Raw genomic sequence first — 22,117 nt, forward strand, 5'->3', positions numbered from 1 at the left:
TACACATGTAAAACACACTTCGATCTAGACAATTAATACTAAGCATTAATCATGTTGTCCGGCATGTCATTGGTCCCTTGACGCTTCATCCGATTCTTCGACGCATCGTCCTCTCTTGCGGCCTTTTGCCCAATCGGTTAGTTGACTCCGTAACTCCGATATCCTTGGTGCAATATCTACTCTTCTTGGCCCAATGCCTGAATCCATGGCCCGAAGCCTTCTGTCGATACGTCGACCGATCCTCCGGCCCGACGTCCAATCTTCTGACATGTTTTCCTCCGGCCCAACATGATTTTTCCTACTTTAATTGTCTCTTCTAGATCGAAGCATCAATCACTCAAAACGCAGATTAAATCATAAACACTTATCAATTGGTTTCATCATCAAAATCTGAGATTCAACTGAACCGAACTCGGGCTCAGGCTTGACTGACGAGTTATTGGTCGAGGGACCGAGCTGCGTGACTCGGGCAAAGACTGGACTTGTGGGTCAAGGAATTGAACTCGGGCTTAGGCTTGACTAATAGTCGCTGGTCGAGGGACCGAGTTGCGCAACTCGGGCAAAGACTAGACCTATGGTTCGAGGAACTGAGCTCATGCTCAGGCTTGACTGACGAGTCGCTGGTCGAGGGATCGAGTTGCGCGACTCGGGTAAAGATTGAACCTGTGGGCCGAGGAACTGAACTCGGGCTCAGGCTTGACTGACGAGTCACTGGTCGAGGGACCGAGCTACGCGACTCGAGCAAAGACTGGACTTGTGGGTCGAGGAACTGAACTCGGGCTCAAGCTTGACTGATGAGTCGCTGGTCGAGGGACCGGGCTGCACGACTCGGGCAAAGACTGGATTTATGGGCCGAGAAACTGAACTCGGGCTCAGGCTTGACTGACGAGTCGCTGGTCGAGGGACCGAGCTGCGCGACTCAAGCAAAGACTGGACCTGTGGGCCGAGGAACTGAACTTGGGCTCCGGCTTGACTAACAAGTCGCTGGTTGAGGGATCGAGCTGCGTGACTCGAGTAAAGACTGGAACTGTGGGCCGAGGAACTGAACTCAAGCTTAGGCTTGACTAACGAGTCATTGGTCGAGGGACAAGATGGTACCTTCGTATGGTCGCTATCTCGGAATGCGTGGAATGACGCCATGCAGCACTATCCCGAGCTTTCCGGGGCCGGAGGTAAATGGCATCGTCGCGAGTTTTCTGGGATGGGATGTGCCGAGGAGTGCCTCGGTACAGGTCCTGTCTGACGCGTGAGAGTACTTGTGTTGTTTTTATTATATTCTACAGACAAGGTTTTGTTGATTTACTTCATATTCTAGCGTAATGTTAATGTATATGCTTATGCATTTTGCATCTCTGTGTGTATATATATATACATATATACATATATATGTATATATTTATATATACATATATATGTATACATATATACATATATATGTATACATATATATGTATACATATGTATACATATGTATACATATATATGTATACATATGTATATATATGTATAGATATATATATACATGTATATATATATATACATATATATATATATATGTATATATATATATGTATATGTATACATACATATACATATATATATATACATACATATATATATATACATACATATATATATATATATACATATATAAATATACATATATACATATATATATATGTATATATATATGTATACATATATGTATATTTATATGTATATATACATATATATATATATATACATATATATATATATATACATATATATATATATACATATATATATATATACATATATATATATATACATATATATATATATACATATATATATATATATACATATATATATATATATACATATATATATATATATACATACATATATATATATATATATACATATATATATATATACATATATATATATATATATATACATATATATATATATATATACATATATATATATATATATATATATATATTCACGTCGCCCACCCTTAACAGTTAGCATACAGGTTATATCTATTGGCGTATGAAATTTCTTGCTACTCTCTATCACATCATTCTAAAATCTTTTATATTATCAACAGGATGAAGGAGAATACATAACATAGATTATCCTTCTCCCTCATCCTGTTGATAATATATATAAATTTATATCCTCTCGTATATTGTTTCCCTCCATCTTCTCATGGATATGGACTATTTTTTTTGAGAATTAATGACAGTCAGTATTAATTTAGTCCTTGACTAAAATAGGTAAAACTAAAGCATATTAGAGGACACTAAAAAACAAAAATTTGGATCATGACCGGAGGAGCTTAGGATATTGGCTTCATGAACATATAATGTAAATAGAATGTCAATAGGATGTTTTTTCTATTTAGACTTTTCTATTATTGTTCTTAAGCCTAATTATCACAATGTTACTAGTTGTTTTTTCTATTTAGACTTTTCTATTATCAGTTTTATTATCTAAGCATTCCATGTAGGATAAAAGAAATTTATATTATCAGAACATTGTGATGATTTGTTTCTTACATCATCATCTAAGTGCATTTAGTTTGCTCGTTGATTTGCGTTATACTTTAGGCTATTTAGAAAAACATTGTGATGATTTGTTTCTTACATCATCGTCTAAGTGCATTTAGTTTGCTCGTTGATTTGCGTTATAATTTAGGCTATTTAGAAAAACATTGTGATGCTTTGTTTCTTAATTTGTTTTATATATTTTGCATCTCTGTGTGTAACTCTATATATATATATATATATATATATATGCTTTTGTTATATTAATTGTTTTGCCCTGCTGCTGGATGCTTTGACCTGCTAAGTTTGGCTTGCATTATGCCAATCGTTTTGCACGGAGGGGTCTTCGAAGAGAAAGGGACCTACTTGTGTGGTTGCTAGAAACAGATGAAAAAGGGTAACTAAGAAGAAACACAGCTGATGATATGTCCTCTCGACATGATCCAACGGCTATAGTTACAGATCTTGCTGTGCTTTTGCATCAGCACCGTTGCTTAAAATGAACGGCAGTGATATTAAGTTGGTAGACTAGTTACCCACTTTATATTGCCCCAAAAAACCCATTCTCTCTGCATCTCCGTGCTTTAGGGTTTCTTGTTTTTCCTCAGTGTAGGTCATCTCGTAACTAATCCTATTTAAAGTGTCATCAGATGATCCAGTCATATTATCCTTTATCCGCTTTTTTATGGGCTCCGTAATCTGAGAAAGATGATATTTTATAACCGAAGACCCTATTTTATTGTCCCATTGGTGTAATTGGTAATTTCATGTTTTTTTTTTCTTTACCTATCTTCTTTTTCTTTTCTTTGACAACTCGCACCAACTCCCAAATGCTTCAATCTAGTTTTAATAGGATGTTGGTACATGTACTGATACATAGTGCAATGTTGAGCCAAACTCCGGTAGTAGTTTCTGGAAGCATACGAGATGAGGGAGGGGTGACGGTGGCTGCTAAATCAATATTGATCGCTTTGTCACACGAGTGCATCATCCTCGATCTTCTGTTTCAGGTATGTGCTTGCTGAATGAACATCTTTGGCACTCGTCTACAATCTACCATTTCTTCCTATGGGAGAAATTTTTGGGAGACTATGGGAATGATTTTATTTTTTCCTTGCATATTTTCACACACATCGAACTAACCTTCCTTCTATCACAATTTTACCGTGCACAGACACACATGTATGTTCATGCCATGTCGCCCTAGAAGTGCATGTACATAGTGTGTTGGAGTATTTGCTGATGAATATATATCATAAATCTATATCCATTTCATGGTTCTATGAGACAGCTTCTATAGTTCTTTAGAGATCACATGAAAATTGTGATCTTATTTCTTTCTCCTTTTCTAGTTCTCTGTCTTGATGCTCTTTTCCCTCGCTTCCTGGCATGATAGTGTGCAAATTGATTGTGTTTGGCATTTTTTACTGTTCTCATCATTTTGAGTTCGTGTGGACGCGTGATCATATGATTGTTTCTCAGTGAGTCTCTCTGGGAAAGTTATGAATTGCAATTAGTGATTTCAGTTTTTATTTAATATTTTCTTCTTTGCTTTTGGTTTTTTTTTTTGCATTCGTTGGCAAAGTTATTTCAGTTTTCTGCGCCGATAGTTTTTTTTTTTTTCCGTTAAAAGAACGGGAACTAAAAAAATGTCCACTTTTTTTATTCTTCAAACAAAAGGTAAGTGGCGAAAATATGATTCAAAATATTTTACTTTTTTAACAAAAGGTAAGCATATTTCATATTAATATTATTATGTGACCATATTTCCCACGTTATGCAAATCAGTAAAAAGATCTGACTTCTTTTTCGCCTTTTTTTTAAAATTCAAATAATTGTATAAATTAAATACAAATTTAAAATGGATTTCGATCCCCATTTTTGCACCTTTAAAGTTTCACTTCAAAATTAAACAAAAGTTTCAGTGTAAAAGACCATTCTGTTTAACCACCCTGAACTTTATCAAAATTGATTTTCATAATCATGGTTAGTGATAATTCGTTTTTTATCAAAATTGAATACATGAACACAGTGTAATATTTAACCTTCTGTCGTTCATGTATTTCTTTTGAGAATTAATGACTAATTTAGTCCTTGACTAAAATAGGTAAAACTAAAGCATATTAGAGGGCACTAAAAAACTAAAATTTGGATCTTGACCGAGGAGCTTAGGATGTTGGCTTCATCAACATATAATGTAAATAGAATGTTAATAGGATATTACTAGTTGTTTTTTCTATTTAGACTGTTTCATTATTCTTCTACGCCTAGTTATCAATAGGGTTTAGAATTTATGGTTGAAATTATAATTAATAGCTGGAATAGCTCAGTTGGTTAGAGCGTGTGGCTGTTAACCACAAGGTCGGAGGTTCAAGCCCTCCTTCTAGCGAAATAGATAAAAAAAAAATTATATTATCAAAACATTGTGATGATTTGTTTCTTAAGTTGTTACATCATCATCTAAGTGCATTTAGTTTGCTCGTTGATTTGCGTTATACTTTAGGCTATTTAGAAAAACATTGTGATGCTTTGTTTCTTAATTTGTTTTATATATTTTGCAGTGTATATATATATATATATATATATATATATATATATATATATGCTTTTGTTATATTAATTGTTTTGGTAGACTAGTTACCCACTTTATATTGCCCCAAAAAACCCATGCTCTCTGCATCTCCGTTCTTAGGGTTTCTTCTTTTTCCTCAGTGTAGGTCATCATAACACAAGAATTCTTGATCAGTCTGATGTTTCCTTTATGGTGATCAACGATGGTTTGCTTGCAACAATAGAATCTTGGGGTTTGCTTCAGGTCTTCATTTTAACAAGTAGAGTAAGTAAGAAAAGGGATTCATTTCAACAGTAGGAATTGGCATTAATGCAACTTCCTTTGATGTTGTTATTGTATTAGACTTGGAATTCCTTGGATTTATTAGCTCAGAGGATACATGTGAAATTCCCTTGTTCAGTTGATACTTGCGCAAAGGGATTTAGATTTAGAGTTACAGTAGTTGCAAATGAATTTATATAGAGACTTAAAAGACTTCCCTTTGATGATGTAATTAGACTTTCAACTTGTTAGCTTAGAGGAGGGTACATGTGAGATTCTTCCCTTATTCAGTCGATAATTTGTACTGAGGGATCCAGAATTGCAATGGAAGTTGCAAATTTATTTTCATAGAGAGAGGTTGATTAGTCGTTTGCTTTTGTTCCTTTAAGCTGCAACTTCATGGAGCGAAAAAAAGGTCAGAAAAGAATGATGTTCTTATTGTTTATTTCTTGAGTTAATATTTGGCAATTGTTTACAGTAACAACTACTACTCCTTATGTGCTTTCTTCAAATTTTATTTGACAAAATTTGAAAAATGCTGTGTAGTATTGAATTATCTGATGACACTTTAAATAGGATTAGTTACGAGAAGACTATGTTCAAATAATTTTATAAATTAAATACAAATTTAAAATGGATTTCGATCCCCATTTTGCACCTTTAAAGTTTCACTCCAAAACTAAACAAAGTTTCAGTGTAAAAGACATTCTATTTAACAATCCTGAACTTTATCAAAATTGATTTTCATAAACATGATGAACATAGTGTTGAATTTAAGACTAGGTGGGATAAATAAATACTACTATTAAAAATATATAAAAAACAAAATCTTAAAACAGAAAACAAATTTAACAATCATTCATCTCCAACAATCAAATATCTTAGTGACATGTTATTTAGTGAACTAAAAGTTCATTCGGTAAACAACATTTAACTCCTTTAAAATATTATTATTCTTTTTCACATTTTTAAAATACACAAATTAAACTTAATAAAATATTTTTAAAGCACATTATGTTTTAAAAAAAATACATAACAAATAAGATCTTTTAGATTTAAATTTAAGATACTGTGTGTCAAAAACACGTAATAATCTTCAATTATACAATAATACTAAAAATACAACAATATTCCTGAATTCAACAGGCATATATGAATAATACACAAACTATGATTAAAAGAACTTGAAAATTTTGACGCTCAAATCGACAACGAGATGGTTGAGCAAATGAATCACGCGACGGGGTGTTGATCAGCGTTCTCGGTCCAGGCACCATTTGTGTTGAGCGGCGTCTCTCCGCCTCTAGGCTGGTTGGTAGTTCGCCTTCATTCATTGGATGGCAATTCCCAGGATGAAATGCTCATGGCTCGAGGATGGTCGCTTTCTTGCAAAAATGACTTTCGTTGGGTGATTTTCGACTTTGGCCCCTCCGACGAGCAAGTCGGTGGTTGTTTTTCTCTTCTTTTTGTGTCCTCTCCCTTGGCCGGATGCCGGCCATGGGCTTTTATATTATTGTACGAGGGTCGGTCGCACGCGGGTTCGGCGTGATGGCTGATCCCGCTGTCTCGAGCTTCTAGGATGGGACATGACAAACAACGTCTCGATACGGATTTTGACTTAGCGCATGGGGGTGCTCCCCTTGCTAACTCGGCTGTAGTGTAACGTGGCATCGGTTGTGACGTGTCTTGGACCCAAAATATACCTTATCGCTCCCCCCCAATCAAGACGTGTCGTGGGGCCTGAGGGGCGAGAGGCATGCTTGGGTCGGAATGCCACGGTTGTGTTGATTGCTTGCGAGGGGAAGCTGGATTGGCTCGTCGTGGGGTAGTTTGGGGAGCGACATCTTGTGAGCCAAGGGATTGTGCTCGGGCTTAGGTTTGGGGCCGGTGAGTCGCAAGTCGAGAACCGAGCTCGAGCAACTTGATAGGAGATTGGTGAGTCACAAGTCGAGGATCGAGCTGGAACGACTCGATTAAAGATTTGGCGAGTCGTAAGTCGAGAATCGAGCTGGTGCAACTCGGTAAGAGGTTGGCAAATTGCAAGTTGGGGATCGAGCCGGACTGACTCGGTTGGAGATTTGATGAGTCGCAAGTCATGGATCGAGCTGGAGCGACTCAGTTGGAAATTTGGCGAGTCTCAAGTCACAAATCGAGCTGGAGCGACTCGGTAGGAGGTTGGCAAATCTAAAGTCGGGGATCGAGCTAGAGTAACTCGGTTAGAGACTGTGCTTGTGGGCTGAGTAACTGACCTCGGACTCAGGTTTTGGTGCCGGCGGGTCGCAAGTCGGGAACTGATCTGGAGTGACACGAGCGAGAGATTTTTGTGAGTCGCAAGTCGAGGATTGAGTTGGAGTGACTCGGTTAAAGACTATGTCTGTGGGCTGAGTGACTGACCTTGGACTCAGGTTTTGGTGTCGGCGGGTCGCAAGTCGGGAACCGATCTGGAGAGACCCGGGCGAGAGATTTAGCGAGTCGTAAGTCGACGATTGAGCTGGAGCGACTTGGTAGGAGGTTGGCGAATCGCAAGTCGGGGATCGAGTTGGAGTGACTCGATTAGAGATTTGGCGAGTTGCAAGTCAAGGATCGAGCTGGAGCGACTCGGTAAGAGACTGTGCCTATGGGCCGAGTGATTGACCTCGGACCCAGGTTTTGATGCCGGCGGGTCACAAGTCGGGAACTGATCTGGAGCGACCTAGGCGAGAGATTTGGCGAGTCGCAAGTCGAGGATCGAGCTGGAGCGACTTGGTTAAAGACTGCCTGTGGGCCGAGTAACCGATCTCAGGCTCAGGTTTTGGTGTCGGCGGGTCATAAGTCGGGAACCGATCTGGAGCGACCCAGGTAGGGATTTGGACCTATGGGCCGAGTAATTGATCTTGGGCTCAGGTTTTGGTGCCAGCCGGGTTACAAGTCGAGAACCGATCTGGAGCGACCCGGGCGAGAGATTTGGCGAGTCGCAAGTCGAGGATCGAGCTGGAGTGGCTCGGTTAAAGACTGCCTGTGGGCCGAGTAACTGATCTCGGGCTCAGGTTTTGGTGCCGGAGGGTCGGAAGTCGGGAACCGATCTGGAGTGACCCGGGCAAGAGATTTGGCGAGTCACAAGTCGAGGATCGAGCTGGGGAAACTCGGTTAAAGATTGCTTGTGGGTCGAGTAACTGATCTCGAGCTCAGGTTTTGGCATCGGCGGGTCGCAAGTCGGGAACCGATCTGGAGCAACCTGAGCAAGGATTTGGACCTGTGGGCCAAGTAACTGATCTTGGGCTTAGGTTTTGGTGCCGGTCAGGTCGCAAGTCGGGAACCGATCTGGAGCGATCCGGGCGAGAGATTTGGCGAGTTGCAAGTTGAGGATTGAGCTGGAGCAACTCGGTTAAAGACTGTCTGTGGGCTGAGTAACTGATCTCGGGCTCAGGTTTTGGTGCTTGCGGGTCGCAAGTCGGGAATCGATTTGGAGCGACCCGGGCAGGGATTTAGATATGTGGGTCGAGTAACTGATCTCGGGCTTAGGTTTTGGTGTCGTCCAGGTCGCAAGTCGGGAACCGATCTAGAGCGATCCGAGCAAGAGATTTGACGAGTCGCAAGTCGAGGATCGAGTTGGAGCGACTCGGTTAAAGACTGCCTATGGGCCGAGTAATTGATCTCAAGCTCAGGTTTTGGTGCCGACGGGTCACAAGTCGGGAACCAATCTGGAGCGACCCGGGAAAGAGATTTGGCGAGTCGCAAGTCGAGGATCAAGCTAGAGTGACTCGGTTAAAGACTGCTAGCTGGAGCGAAGGTCATTTTTATAGGAAAGTGACCATCCTCAAGCCACGAACGTCTGAACCTGGGAATTACCATCCAATGAACGAAGGCGATCTGCCAACCAGCATGGAGGCGGAGAGACGCCGCTCAACACAGATGGTGCTCGGATCGAGAACGCTGATCAACATCCCGTCGCGAGGGCCCGACTTACCTCGACATTCAACTCATCTGACGGGAGCAAATGTCAGTTCAACGAGAAAGACTGTGCTGTTCTTGAGATGGATCATCGGAGAAGTTCGTCGAGAATCCTAGAACTATTTCAAGCATAGGCAAATTGGAGGTGTCACGAGGAATAAAGAGCATGAGAGGGAACCGAAAAGATCACCTGATGATCGTGGAAGCGAAGGAGAAGGCGGCGAGCATGAGGAGAGCAGCGGCCGGTACTATGTATGAGAGGGGTACCGAGCCAGAGCGAACTTTCGGCGCTTCTTTGAATTCGACCGACTTGCCCGCACCAGATTAAACCGCCTAGCTCGGTGTAACGCATTATTTGCTCAGGTTAACTCGGCCATAAGTTTATGCACGTTAAATACAGATTATTGTATTGAGCAGAGGGATTATATGCTATGACTTGTCATGCAGAAACTCTGAAAGTGGGAACTAATAAGTGTTAAATCGTGCTACAAATGGGATGTGGGAAATACGACAAATTAGTATTGCTTTCCACATACATTGAGAAGTGCGTCTGTGGACCTCTCGACAAACACGTCTTATCTTACAATAACATCACAAACTCAATCTCACGAATTTAAAACAAATAAACATATAATTTGTATTGGGATGATATAAAACCAAATGACCCTAAGAAGCCACGTCCTGAAAGAATTTCCAGCCGCCTTCTCTCGTACGAGAGTTACAAGGAGAGTATAACGGACGGTCTGATGACGATCAAGGAAATGGGCCGATAGGAAATCGAGCGGCTAATTTTGCTCTTAGATCCTTTCTCAAGATTTTGCCGGATGGTGACTTGGGAATAGCTTCCGTGAAGAATACCTTATTAATCCTCTTGTAGAACACCACCTAAAAAAGATTAAAAATTCAGAAACACAAAATGTAAGCCGTCTCAAGCAAAGTTATATTGGTATTAGCCTTTTCTAATCTCTCATGCTAGCACATTAGTTCTTCGACTAATTGTAAGTTCTCACTGCGTAGATTAAATGAAAGAACAAACGTGTCAACTAGTCTAGAACTCTTGTGGATTTCTGGATTACCTGTTCTCGTGTATATAATAACTAATGCAATCTGACAAACAAAAGATTGACTAATGCTTGGTATAGAAGTCATTGATTCTCGAAAATTCACCTCTTTTGAGATGTATTGCTTGATCTCATCCTCGGAAATCTTGGAGCCATTCGACCTCACAACAAACGCAACGGGAACTTCCCCAGCTGCTTCATCTTTCATCCTGCAAAAAATTAGTGTATCATTTTTTTGGTCATACATTGTAGTGGAAGATAATTATTTAAGGTAAATTCCATTATAGTGATGTTTGAGTTGCAGTAATACTTACGGGACAACAGCAGCATCAGCGATGTTAGGGTGGGCAATAAGCAGAGCTTCAAGCTCAGCCGGGGCTACCTGGAAGCCTTTGTACTTGATAATCTCCTTGAGCCTGTCGACGATGAAGACCTCGTCGTCGTCGTCCACATAACCGATGTCTCCGGTGTGTAGCCAACCGTCCTTGTCGATGGTGTTCTTTGTCGCCTCTGGATCATTGATGTAACCTGCATGATTAAAACGCAGTCCCGATGAGTGACCCACAGGTGAAGCATCACTCTCCGTAGTATTAATGATGGAGAAAATTAAACATCGTCTCCAGTAAAAATACAAAAGTTCTAATAGAAGGAGCACTCTTCCAAGAGCATGAAAGAAGAAGCCAAACAGGAGCTTCTAATGACTGATTGATTACGACGTTCTACCAAAGGAAAACTGTCTGCGAAAGAAAGGAGAAGAAATTATTTGTCCATATCATAGAATATAGTCATGAACCAAATAGTTATTTGTCCATATCAAAGCTTTGCACACCAGAAATGTGTGCAATTGCAGTTCGAACGTCATGTCACAAACAACACCTATATGTTCCCGGGAACCATGCCGTCGGTGTACTTACTCTAGTTTCTTACATGGTGATTACCCAACCAGCACGAATCTCATGGTATATACATCTCGTGAATTTTATCTTGAGTGAAATAATAAGTAGGAGACTAGAAAATCCTACAGAAATATCACAATAATGCAAGATTCATTCGGATTTTATTGAAAGCTCTTACGGTCCATAGATGATAGTCCTAAAAAGAAGGGTAAGCTTGCTATACAAAAGTCCTATAAACAATATTGCACATGATATTTTTATTCCAGGAATAACAACAATTAGCGGTAAGCTCAATAAGCAAACTAGATAGGCTCATCAATTTCTCAATAACAAAAAAAAGAAAAAAAAAACCTTTGTCATAAAGATCACAAACATACTAATATTGATACTAATTTTGACTAACAGTGCAGCAATCACACATATAATACATAATTGGGAACATGGGGAACTGCCTCAGGTAGTGTATATATATTAATGGCCACTTTGCCAAATAGGAGCCATCAAAGGACTGTGCCTCATAATTGGATCCATCTCGCTTGTGATTCACATAATGCTATTTTCTAATCTAGCATATTTAACAAGCCCAAGTAGACAAAGCTTTCGATTATTTAACCTTGCTAGCGAGCCACTAGCCTAAGAAGCTGTCCAGCGTCGCATGAAGGGCTAAATTGTAAATCCATCTGGCAACATGTGGCCAACTCCTCCTACTCGATTATAGCTGTCCACTAAAATTGATGGATCCATTGATCAGACTGTTGAGCCCGGATTTGACAGCAATGGCGGACCAGAAAAAGACTATCTGTCATGAACAGCTTCGATGCAGCAAAACCCCATACCAGAACAAAATATTTACTCTCGATCCTTCAGTTTTTGACTTTTTGTTCATTGAGTTCCATCCCACATTGCTTGTTCAGATCCGCAGAATGATTTGGTCAGATGGACCCTTTTTTTTTTCTTTTAGTTGGGTGTGGCCATAAACAATTAATTAATTGACTAGCTCATCCCCTCACCTTCTATTGGTGCGGGGTGAGTGGAGGATGACTGACTCCGGGACAACATGTCGGTTTGGTTGAGTTGGGCGACTGTGCATCGAGTTGGGACCCTCTAATTGCCACACCTATGTGGGGAATCACCTTCTATGTGTATGAACAGGAACAGGAACAGGCGGAGTCAACGTCGTAGCCATCCAAGAAGCTAAAAGGATCCTAATTCTGGCCGGCCTTCTAAGAAACACATTTCTTGTGATAATAATTTTGGTGGAACAACCAGGTGCCAGCCGAAGTACCAAGTCCAGTCTACCATTTCTTGTGATTATTCATCGTTTACCTCATTGTGCAATCCTAAGAGTCGTATCTCTTACTCCCTCCCTGGACATCAACCTGCAATCGATTTCTACTTTCTGAGGTTTGCTCTGGGTGTGGACCATCTACCTAGTTCATAGGGTTCCATCCCACCTTTCCCCATTAGCAACTTGTGTAATGATACCTATTTGATGTGTGCCGTAATGAATGTGCGAGTTGTGCGGCCGATTCAAACCAATCATCACACGATTGCATGTAAAACGTGGTAGCGAGGAAGCTGTCAACTCACCTTTCATGATTTGGGCTCCTCTGATGCAGATCTCGCCGCGCTGGTTCGGGCCCAACGATGCGCCGGTCTCGGGGTCGACGATCTTCATCTCGGCGTTCCTGACTACGGAACCGCACGCGCCGGACTTCACCTCGAACGGCTCCTTGGCGAATGCTAGGCACATCGATAGCACCGGCCCGGCCTCCGTCATCCCGTACCCCTGCAAGGTACGGAGCAGGTCCAACGTGTTAGTTCCTCATCACCATCCACATGCTGCCTATGGAAGCTTGGATGAAAAAGTCGAACACGAAAAACTAATGGTAATTCGAGAAGAAACAAAGGAGAAGAAGAAGAAGAAACAAGTTTCATGAAATTCGAGAAGCGAGATATCTGACCTGGAGGGACCAAACCGTAATTTTCTTGTCCTTCTAGCGACACTCTATATTGGTAAACGAGTGGGGAAATTAATTTTGGGAATGCCAGGAACGACTTGCACACGGTAAACATATGAAAATGCAACTGACTCGTACTACTACTATCCGATCCATTGGACCGTTTGATTCCGGCGTCGAGGCGGGCGGGGTTTGCGGATGGAAAATAAGATGAGAGGAATATGGCTCGATCCAAAAGGCAGACCGACGAACAGCGATACGCTGCATCGATGGCAACGAATACATGGATTATGCTTAAACTGTGCAGTGATGTAGCATCATTTCAGATGTCATGGTTGTCATTATAGGCACGGCGAGTAGATGGCAAATAGCAACACATGATAACAGATGTTGACGTGACTCCTCCCTATCGAGTGTCTTCTAGCGAGACAGGAAATTAGGAACAAGTTTGGTGATAAAAGCGAAGGGTGGAGGAGACTTCATTCATGGGGAAGGCATCCGAATGACTTTGGCCGTTGGACTTTTCGATACAACAGCCAAGCAGCACACCGGTGGCAGGAGTAGAACGAGAGAGCAACAAAGGCACTCGGTCGAAAAGAAACAAAAGAAACGGATGCTATGTGTGGTCTCGAGACGCACCTGGCCCAGCTGGGCATTGGGAAGCTTGGCCATGAACTTGTCCTCGAGTTCCTTCCCCATGGGCGCCGCCCCGGACATGACCATCCGTATCGACGACAGGTCGTAGCCGTCGACCAGCGGGCTCTTCACGAACTCCAGCACGATGGGCGGCACGAAAGGCGCGATCGTCACCTGGTACCTCTGCACCAGCTCCAGCAACGGTCCGACATCGAACCGCCGCATGATCAGGATCGTGGCCCCGACCCGCAGCCCGCACAGGAGTACCGAGTTGAGGGAATAGATGTGGAAAAGCGGCAGCACGCACAGCAGCACGTCGTCCTCGTGCAAGTAGAGGTTGGGATTGTCGCCGTCCACCTGCTGGGCCACGCTCGTGATCAGGCTCCGGTGCGTCAGCATCACGCCCTTGGGCAGCCCGGTGGTGCCCGACGAGTACGGCAGCGCCACCACGTCGTCCGGGTCAAACTCGACAGCCGGCAGCGCGCCTGCGTCCGTCCTCATGAGGTCGGCGAAGGAGCGGCAGCCCTCCGGCGCGGGGCTGTCTCCCACGGTGACGATGGTGACGCCGCGTTCCCGGGCAAACTCCCGGATCTTGTCCACGTAGCACGACTCGGTGATGATCAGGCGGGCGCCGGAGCCGACCGCCTGCTTGTGGATCTCGCCGGGGGTGTAAAAGGGGTTGGCGGTGGTGGCGACGGCCCCCCCGTAGGAGGCGGCGAGGAAGGCGATGACGAACTCAGGGGAGTTGCGGAGGAGGATCATGAACACGTCCCCCCGCCTAATGCCGACGCCGTGGAGTCCCGCGGCGAACCGGCGGGCGGCGGCGTCGACCTCGGCGTAGGTTAGCACGGCGCCGGTGGCGCCGTCGATGACGCAGGGGCGGTGGGCGAACTGGGCAATCCGCTCGAAGCAGTAGGTATGTAGGGGGATGTCGTTGATGATCTCGATGTCGGGAAGCTTGGAACGGAAAATGATATCCTCCGGTGGCGCAATCGAACCCATCCCGACGGCGACGGAGCGGAGATAGATGAGAAGACAACACAATGCAAGAAAAGAGAAGAAAGAGCAAAGCACAGAGAAGAGACGAGAGAAGAACTCTAATTGAAGTTCTTTTGCTCCCTTTTCTGGTTTCTCTTCTCTGTCCCGAGGAAAAGGAAAAGGGGCGGCGAAGAGGAGGCAATAATATACCGGTGGAGTGGAAGGGAGTTGGGAGTTGGTGAGGACGTGGTCGGGATTAAGAATGAGCTGCGGAGGTGAGATGGGTAAGCAAATGGTTCTGAGATGGGTGCAGAGTTGGGGAGCAAACGGTTGACTCGCACGGCATAGCTCCAGCCAGTCTGATGACGACACGTCCGCGCATTCCGCGGTGCGGCTAGGGCAGGACCGCTTCTCGACCGGGTCTTACCTAATAACTTGACTTGGTGAACCGGCAAAACTGGTGTGACCTCCCGAGGGGGCCGCGTCATCAGGCCATGCCGACGTGGCCCTTTGTTTTCGGTGGTCCGGAGCGATCCGAACCGTTGGCTGGGGATCGCGACGGGCAAGGACACGCGAAGGAGAAGGTGACGTGGGATCCGAACCTGCGGGTCTTACCTACCATGTAGATGCCGAGGATCGAATCAGAGCCGTCGAGCAGAGATCGGAGGGGTCGGATAGTGTAGGGTGGTTTCGTCGACTCGTCCTCACAGTGTGCTATCATTGGCCGTCTCCATCGATGATTTTTCTTAAATAAACAAAAAAGAAAAAGTTATTCACATGATTGCGGGTGGAAGCAACGTTCACGTCCTAACTTAATAGAATATTCCACACGGTTTAGCGGTGAGAAGAAAGGTCATATTCCGAAGAATTGGCCTAACTAAATAGAAAAATGTGAGCCTGAGAATGACATGGTCCGTATTTGATGTGGACCAAAGATGGACTTGGTAATTACCTGTAGCAAAAGTAAACGACGCAAAACCAGGTGTTCCGATCAACAGGCGGAGGTAGTCGCTCTCTAGACCCAATACCGCGTATGATTATTATTAACATAGCGTCACTCTCGTGAAGCCGAGAGAAGGGCGTTAATACGAAAGGTTTGGTTGGAAGTAGTCTTCGGAGACGAGACTTGTTGTTCCGTGTTCAATCTTCTCCGGGAAATGGCTGAAGCATCAGAAGAAGCACACTGGGCTGTCTATATTTCTAATCCATCCTTATCAACTACAAGTGTGTCAGAGAGAGAGAGAGAGAGAGAGAGAGAGAGAGAAAAAGGGTCCAACTTCTGTCGTTTCTCGTGGCCTCTTGTGATCGTTCGGCCTTTTGATAGAAATTAGCTGTTGGTTTGACTTTGTCATTTCTTTATGTTCCCATAATAATTGCTTGAATAAAAAGCAACTTTTGGTCCAATTTATCCCCACAGCAATGGGTTGCATTTCCAACCACCAAACCGGCCGATTACTATTGCTTGAAAAATCTGATGATGAGCATTAACAAATTAGTTATATAAAGATGATTTACAAGAGAATAATAGAAAAAAGGCACTTCAAATAATTTCTAATATTAATATTAATTAAAAAAATTAAATTAAATACTAAATCATGATTTTAACATGGTTAGAGCCCCCCCCCCCACCCCCCCCCTCTCTTAAATTGAGTTGTCATTCTCGGAGCCGAGTAGTTCTAAAATGCCATCGATCTCATATAATTAATTTAGTATTTAATATTTAACGACTGGTAAACTCCATCGTGCAATAAAATTAATTATCAAGCCTTCGGTAAAGAATGCATTAACAATGATTTGAATAGCATGCGCATCATTGGCTCACTCCCACGACTAAATCAACCCTTCCAGATCGAAATCGACCCTTATAGTGTAGAAGAAATACTTGGGAACCATTGACCTCTGACACGTTGACTTGTAGCGTAAATGATGAGAGATCGATCATATTCATACGTGACAAAATGGTTCAGCTGTTCCCTAAGAAAGAAAAAGTCATCCGTATGGCGAAGGGTTGTCGACAGATAGATATGAAGAACTCATCACATGCCGATTGCTTCGGGTCGAGTGTTGTTCCTCCCTCCACGACGGAAAAGTAAATTGTTGTGCTTTGAAGTCCATTTATCTTTCCTTGAAATCTCTGATTAAGTCCCTCGAAATTGAAATTGCAGATTATAATACCCATTCATTCCTTAGCGGAAGCTATGGAAGGAAGGCCTCATACAGTCTTTCTTTCCCTTTCGTCGGCTTACATTATTGGGCTGGGGGCAAACTCAAGCTAATCTTGGACGGCTTTCATCACGTCATGGATCATTGCTTGATAGGTGCACTTTCGACAGCCACCCCATGTTGTTCTATGTCATCGTTGCTGACCTCCGGCGAACTGCGCCACCCAAGTGTGTTTCGGTGGCATAGTGGATGGAGGCGGCTGAATACGGTGGAGAGGTTGGAACAAATGCCACCACCACTTATTGGAACCACAGCAATTTACTATACGTAATATTCGATGAAACACCTCCTTTTTTTATTAACGATTGGACCAAAATATCCTTTTATAAAATTAATAAGTAATAAATAATATCTGTTGATCATGTTTGACTCTAATTTTTTTTTATTTGAACTGGTTTTGTTTGATATGAATTAAATCAAATGGGTTTAAAAAATAGTTATTTAATTTGTTTGATTTAAACTTAGATTGACCTTTATATATATTTCTCCCAAATTATACTGTGACTTATCATTGTCAACATTTTTTTACCACCTAGGTCATAATTGTTGCGATAAGAATAAAAATATTATCGCTCAACGAAAAAAATCATAATTATCGTCTTTTTGCTAGGCATTACACGATCTATAATAGGATTACATTCGTTCCATATAATCCTCAAAAGTTTTTATGTTTTCTTATCTTTTTAATTCAAACATGACTCAACATGAATATGACTCGACTCAAATCGAATTGAATCAATCATGGATCGATTGAATTTGAACTAGCTTAATAGAATTAATATAAAATATCAAACCGATTATAAAAATATTTTTTTAAATTTTAAAATTTAGACTCTAATGATAATGCTAAACCCTTATTTTGTTCTAAAAAGCCCTTAGAAACAAAATAAAATTTAATTATCAATTTAGTGATTTGTTTATAATCCTCATCTCTTCGATTTGTCGGCGACCACAGCCACGATTGCGTTGGCTCCAGAATGTTCCTCTCACGTAAAGACGCCACCACATAAAATTAGGATGCATTTTCCAGAACAAATAAAAAAGACACGAGGCCAAATTGGGTTGGGTCAGCGAGGTGGTTCGGGTGGGACCCAACTCGACCGGGCGCGGCAGATGGCCGTTCCCCATCCCAACGAGATCACCGCTGGTGGTTGCGACGAAAACGACAGATGAGCCGGAGCAGACTCACACCGTCAGATTCTCGATCGCACGGATCTCACAGCGGCTCAGGCTCTCCCCCGGCCTTCCGATGATTTGTTGCGTGCATAAAAATACAAGGTACAGTTGCCCCGAGCAACACCTCTCCCGCCTCGTACCTGCTCTACCCGCAGTTGTACCCGCTTACTGTGGATTGGTGGACGACACGGAGCCAGGCGGGGCTCACAGATGCACTCTTGGGGACAAAATGAGTTGCTGGCGTGGTGTCCAACACACGGTCAGGTGGTCCGGTGGTTCGCCCACTGCGACAAGATGCTCAAACAGCCTGTGATGCGAGGTGGAGGTGGGCGTCTCACCTGCCACATTACCGCCGACGCCTCCTCGTGGCGACGAACCCACGACAGGGATTTGAGACCAACAGAGGGAGGGGTTCCTTGTTGCGTCTCTCTGTCTCACTCCGTCTCCCTTGCTTCCAGTTCTGGGTTCGATCGCGTTGCTGGGGAGGAAGCGTGGAGGAATTCCAGGGGGTTTTCCTTGCTATCTTTTGCCTTCTTGGGCAACCTCGTTTGCTATTCACTGAAGGAAAAGAGAGCGTTTCCTTTTGGCGCCTGTCTTTAGGTTCCGGAAGGAAAGTATCGCGTACTTGGAGGTGAAATCGGGATTACCCTGACTGGCTCCCGGGCCGACGGGCGGCCGAGGATCTCGGGTTCCCTCGATGGCAGTAGCGAGTAGCTTCGATCAGTGGCAGAAAGACGTGTTCTTTTCCGCGGCGGAGGAAGTGCAGGAATCAGCGGATGTGTATGCCACTCGATCTCTCTCCTTTTTCCCCAATTTCGTAGTTTGAATTCCTTAAAAAAAATCGAATTATGATTGTGTTTCCGTTGCAAAAAGGAAAATTTGTTTTCCTCGTCATGTTGATTCGACTTGGGTTGATTTTCATTGTGAATTGCGGTATAATTACAGATTTCTATTCGTAAAAGAGATTCTTTGTGTTTGATCGTTTGTTTCTGAGAGTTCATGCGTTCTTTTGGGTATGGTAATTGTTCATCGCAGAATGGAATCCCTGTTCAGAATGTGGATGCGAGATCTTAAAGATTCGGAAGCTCCAGATGAATTGCACGGGGAGCTTCATACCGCTCTTGGCACTGCAAAGTGGCAGGTGGGCTTTTCGCTCCACTATGTTGCTATTGTCACTCACTCTTCAATTTCTGGTACATTCGATCACAAATTAAGAGAAAAATCGATAATTCGGCTTCATTAATGCTTTAAGCTGCATCTGCAGTTGGAGGAGTTCGAGAAAGCTGTGAGGCTGAGGCATCGAAGTTATCCATCAGAGAAGAATGCCATAACCAGGCACAAGCAATTCGTAGCTGCGATAGCAGAACAAATTTCTCGTGTAGAGAAGGCTCTAAGAGAGGAAGGGAAACAACCACTGCGTTGGGTGCAATTAGATGCGGAAGAGCAGGATGATCTTGCCCTTTTTCTTTCTGAGGTGCCACTGAACATGCAAGAGACAAGGGATGATGTTAAAGGATCTGATTGCGACAATTGCTCGTCTCAAGCAATAATTAGGCCTGAATCAGTGAGGGGCTTAAAGGATAAAATCATCGGTAGCAGTGACGGTAGGCATGTAGTGGAACCAGCAATGAAAGAACCTCTCGGAAGGAAAGACAATGAAGGATGTGCTGATGTGGAGCAGTTGCATGGCTTGAGGAGAGCATCAAGTTTGCTGGATGTTGGTGCTTGGAAGATTGTCGTTGCTGACGATGTCGGTGCAGATAGCAAAGCAGTTGAAATAAGATCAGAAATGCCAAACCATGCATCTAATCTATGCGGTCTTCTAAAAACCGTGGAATCCGCATCGAAGTTGAGGTGGTTTAGGAACAGCTTCTGGAAAGCTAAATCCGAGGATCTTCAGTTGAGACATCGCCTCCAATTTAGGGCGGTTTCTCGGCTTGCTCAGGTCAGGTTCCACGTTTGGACTCGTGCGCCTGTATGAACATTATATTTGATGACTCGATTTTATAGTATGTTGACTATAACTATTTTATGATTTCATTCAGCTTTGCTTCTTGCTTTCTTCTGTTCAGGCATTGAAGGCCATTTTAATTTGAATAAGCTTATTCTTGGATGCCGTAACCATATTTGTATATAACATTCTGCATTCAAAGTCCATGAGGTCTGATATATGCATTTCATTGTATGCATGCTAGATACGTACCTTATTCATCTTGTTTCAACTAGGATCTCATGTTTCTTGTTTCAGCTTGAGCTATATATTTTCTTTCTCTTAAGAAACAGTTGTTGCAAAAGGGTTATAGTGTATTTTTTCTTGTAGGTAAAATATCTTATTTTGTCGTCATACTGTGTTTTGAGCAGGGAATTAGCGGGTTGAGCGAAAGAAGCAGGAACTGTTTCGATAGCTTCAAGGAAGAATATAAGCTTTCTAGTGGTCAGCAGTTTGCTGGAAGGCTTGGTGGATTCCAAAGGCACATCCCGGGATCACAGTACTACATGCAGTTTGGTCGTTCTTTACGGATCACTTTCTTGCTGGTATTGAGTATAATCTTAATTGGTGAGTTCAACATCTTGATCGGTAAAACTAGTCAATGCCTATACTAAGTGGTAAGCAAGAAGAAGATGAAAACCATGTTCTTATGAGTCCTTCCTTGTGTTTGAACCGTAGTTACCTGTGAGATGAGGCTTTTTCTTCAAATGGTATAACCATAGGATTTTCTGTACCCATCCATTTCTTGAATGCACCTGCATTTGATCAAGCTTAAATGATTGCCCGGCTTCTAAGAATGTTGAAGCAAATGATCCAAACATTCGTCGAAAGCAGCATAAGCTAATAGTAAGTCTACAACTCGTATTCCAATTCTAGAGTAAAAAAGTTCTGCTCGACATCTTAAGGTTTGTTAATTCACTTGCTCTTAGAGTGACCAACCCAGAAAAGGAAAGAGACTTGATACTCATAAGAACAGTGAGTAGAATAATTTGAAAGACAAGATTGCCCTTGAATAAACTACAAAAAATAAATCAAGTCAAACCAGGCTTCATAAACTACGGTTCGAATGATTTTTTGTTACTTTGGGCTTTCTGCCATAAAGATTTTACAGGAAATCTGTATCCTTCTAGTCAGTAATGGATATTTATGTCCAAAAGAAAACAATCTTGCTTATAATGTTGTGAGCTTTGCCGAAAGGGATACGTTACTCAGCAGTGTTTTATCTTTGTTTGCAGTGCCATTCGTTCTCTATTCCACATGAAAGCTCCTATTTTACTCTGCTGGCAAAGATCTGATCCACAAAGAGATTGTTCTATTCTGGATGAGCGAGGGGCTCGTGAAGAAGATTCTTACATCGGCCGAGTCTGTGCACCATATTTAGTCTCCTCTCATGGATTCTTTCTGCTTTTGTTTTCTGTATTAAGCCTCTGGTAACAATCATCTGTAAAAAATCTTCCCACGCTTAGAAGATGTCACATTAGCATTATAGCATGTAAGTGCCTTATATGTTGGTGGGTTCTAATGCTCTAAGCTATTCTAGTCTCTTGTTGTCTGGGTTGTTGTGTGAAGTGTAAATGAGGAAGTAATCAGATTTCGCAATGCTAAGGACCATCAAATCCGCCATTGTCAATGAGCACCACCAAGCTCTTTAAACTGAACTCGATCCAGTATGTTAAGCTTCACCAGCAGTGTGTAACTTCGATCGTGTACTGATATGTTTCAGCGTGCGCGCAGTGAATCGGCGGCAGTCTCTCTCAACTTCCCGGTTGCAGATATTTTTCACAATATCGCATGCATGGCTGACAAAAAGCAAACGTAACAATTGCTTCCTCCTCCGTGCTAGGCAGTGCGCGAACCGATTTCTAATTCTTTGGTTGCTTACTTTGGTTAGGAGGG

General features: G+C 42.6%; 2 protein-coding genes and 1 non-coding gene across 3 annotated transcripts; 2 read left to right on the forward strand and 1 right to left on the reverse strand.

Moving 5' to 3' along the window:
* The first annotated feature begins 4,852 nt into the window (after positions 1-4,852).
* TRNAN-GUU (transfer RNA asparagine (anticodon GUU)) lies at positions 4,853-4,926 on the forward strand. The gene has a single exon. It is a non-coding gene; the product is annotated as a tRNA-Asn (tRNA).
* Positions 4,927-9,799: 4,873 nt separating this feature from the next.
* On the reverse strand, positions 9,800-15,112 carry LOC103973145 (4-coumarate--CoA ligase 1). The gene is made up of 5 exons (XM_009387636.3): positions 13,858-15,112; positions 12,848-13,046; positions 10,676-10,889; positions 10,468-10,570; positions 9,800-10,185 (listed from the first exon to the last, which is right to left on the reverse strand). Exons 1-5 carry the CDS (start codon positions 14,854-14,856, stop codon positions 10,054-10,056), a joined length of 1,647 nt encoding a protein of 548 aa, XP_009385911.2. The 5' UTR covers positions 14,857-15,112; the 3' UTR covers positions 9,800-10,053.
* Positions 15,113-18,491: 3,379 nt separating this feature from the next.
* On the forward strand, positions 18,492-21,763 carry LOC135607378 (uncharacterized). Its single transcript, XM_065099149.1, has 5 exons — positions 18,492-19,011; positions 19,267-19,372; positions 19,496-20,176; positions 20,593-20,788; positions 21,457-21,763. Exons 1-5 carry the CDS (start codon positions 18,929-18,931, stop codon positions 21,480-21,482), a joined length of 1,092 nt encoding a protein of 363 aa, XP_064955221.1. The 5' UTR covers positions 18,492-18,928; the 3' UTR covers positions 21,483-21,763.
* The last annotated feature ends 354 nt before the right edge of the window (positions 21,764-22,117 follow it).

The sequence above is a fragment of the Musa acuminata genome, chromosome BXJ2-3 (genome assembly GCF_036884655.1).
Source record: "Musa acuminata AAA Group cultivar baxijiao chromosome BXJ2-3, Cavendish_Baxijiao_AAA, whole genome shotgun sequence".
NCBI classification, from domain to species: domain Eukaryota; kingdom Viridiplantae; phylum Streptophyta; class Magnoliopsida; order Zingiberales; family Musaceae; genus Musa; species Musa acuminata.

What these genes read in the sequence shown, in the direction of transcription:
- LOC103973145 (XM_009387636.3), bottom strand. Translation starts at nt 14,856, where the DNA reads ATGGGTTCGATTGCGCCACCGGAGGATATCATTTTCCGTTCCAAGCTT. An exon ending in AGGAGCCCAAATCATGAAAG is followed by an intron (nt 10,890 to 12,847) that starts GTGAGTTGACAG and finishes TTAATCATGCAG; the next exon opens with GTTACATCAATGATCCAGAG. An exon ending in AGCAATACATCTCAAAAGAG is followed by an intron (nt 10,186 to 10,467) that starts GTGAATTTTCGA and finishes AATCTTTTTTAG; the next exon opens with GTGGTGTTCTACAAGAGGAT.
- LOC135607378 (XM_065099149.1), top strand. Translation starts at nt 18,929, where the DNA reads ATGGCAGTAGCGAGTAGCTTCGATCAGTGGCAGAAAGACGTGTTCTTT. An exon ending in CGGTTTCTCGGCTTGCTCAG is followed by an intron (nt 20,177 to 20,592) that starts GTCAGGTTCCAC and finishes TGTTTTGAGCAG; the next exon opens with GGAATTAGCGGGTTGAGCGA. An exon ending in ATTGAGTATAATCTTAATTG is followed by an intron (nt 20,789 to 21,456) that starts GTGAGTTCAACA and finishes CTTTGTTTGCAG; the next exon opens with TGCCATTCGTTCTCTATTCC.